We start from the raw sequence: 425 nt of genomic DNA on the forward strand, positions 1-425 counted from the left end.
TGCCCCCGCGCCATGTCCTCCACGGAGAGCTCCGGCCGCACGGCGGACAAGTCTCCGCGCCAAAAGGTACTGCTCCCCGCGCCCACGGGCTCGCTCGCCGTCCCCTCTCCACCTGGCTGGAGCGCCTGACCCTGACTCCGAGGCCTGACCCCGACGTGGGTGAGTAGCAGGAGGGGGACGGGCCCTGCCACCTTGACCCCCGAAAGCTCTGTCCCCGCAGGTGGACCGTCTGCTCGTGGGGCTGCGCTGGCGGCGCCTGGAGGAGCCGCTGGGCTTCATCAAAGTTCTTCAGTGGGTGAGTCTCTGCCCCAGTCCGGGGCTATTTCGGGAGCCCGGGCTGTGACGCTGATCTGAAGCAATGTGGCCCGGGTGGGGGCTGGGGTGGTGCAGCGGCCCGGCCACTGCGGAAGGGTGGGGGGCGGCGA

At 70.8% G+C, this 425-nt stretch overlaps 1 protein-coding gene across 2 annotated transcripts in view; it reads left to right on the plus strand.

The window, feature by feature from the left end:
• Positions 1 to 6: 6 nt before the first annotated feature.
• The window catches only part of Sypl2 (synaptophysin like 2), a 17252-nt gene continuing 16833 nt past the window's right edge, over positions 7 to 425 (plus strand). For both annotated transcript variants that reach the window (XM_010605971.2, XM_033758353.1), the window contains exons 1-2: positions 7 to 66; positions 221 to 295. In XM_010605971.2, coding sequence (XP_010604273.1) covers positions 13 to 66; positions 221 to 295 — 129 coding nt within the window. In that variant the 5' untranslated portion in view covers positions 7 to 12. The remainder of the gene's footprint in view (positions 67 to 220; positions 296 to 425) is intronic.

Source organism: Fukomys damarensis, unplaced genomic scaffold (genome assembly GCF_012274545.1).
Source record: "Fukomys damarensis isolate Sample0158 unplaced genomic scaffold, DMR_v1.0_HiC HiC_scaffold_33, whole genome shotgun sequence".
NCBI classification, from domain to species: Eukaryota; Metazoa; Chordata; class Mammalia; order Rodentia; family Bathyergidae; genus Fukomys; species Fukomys damarensis.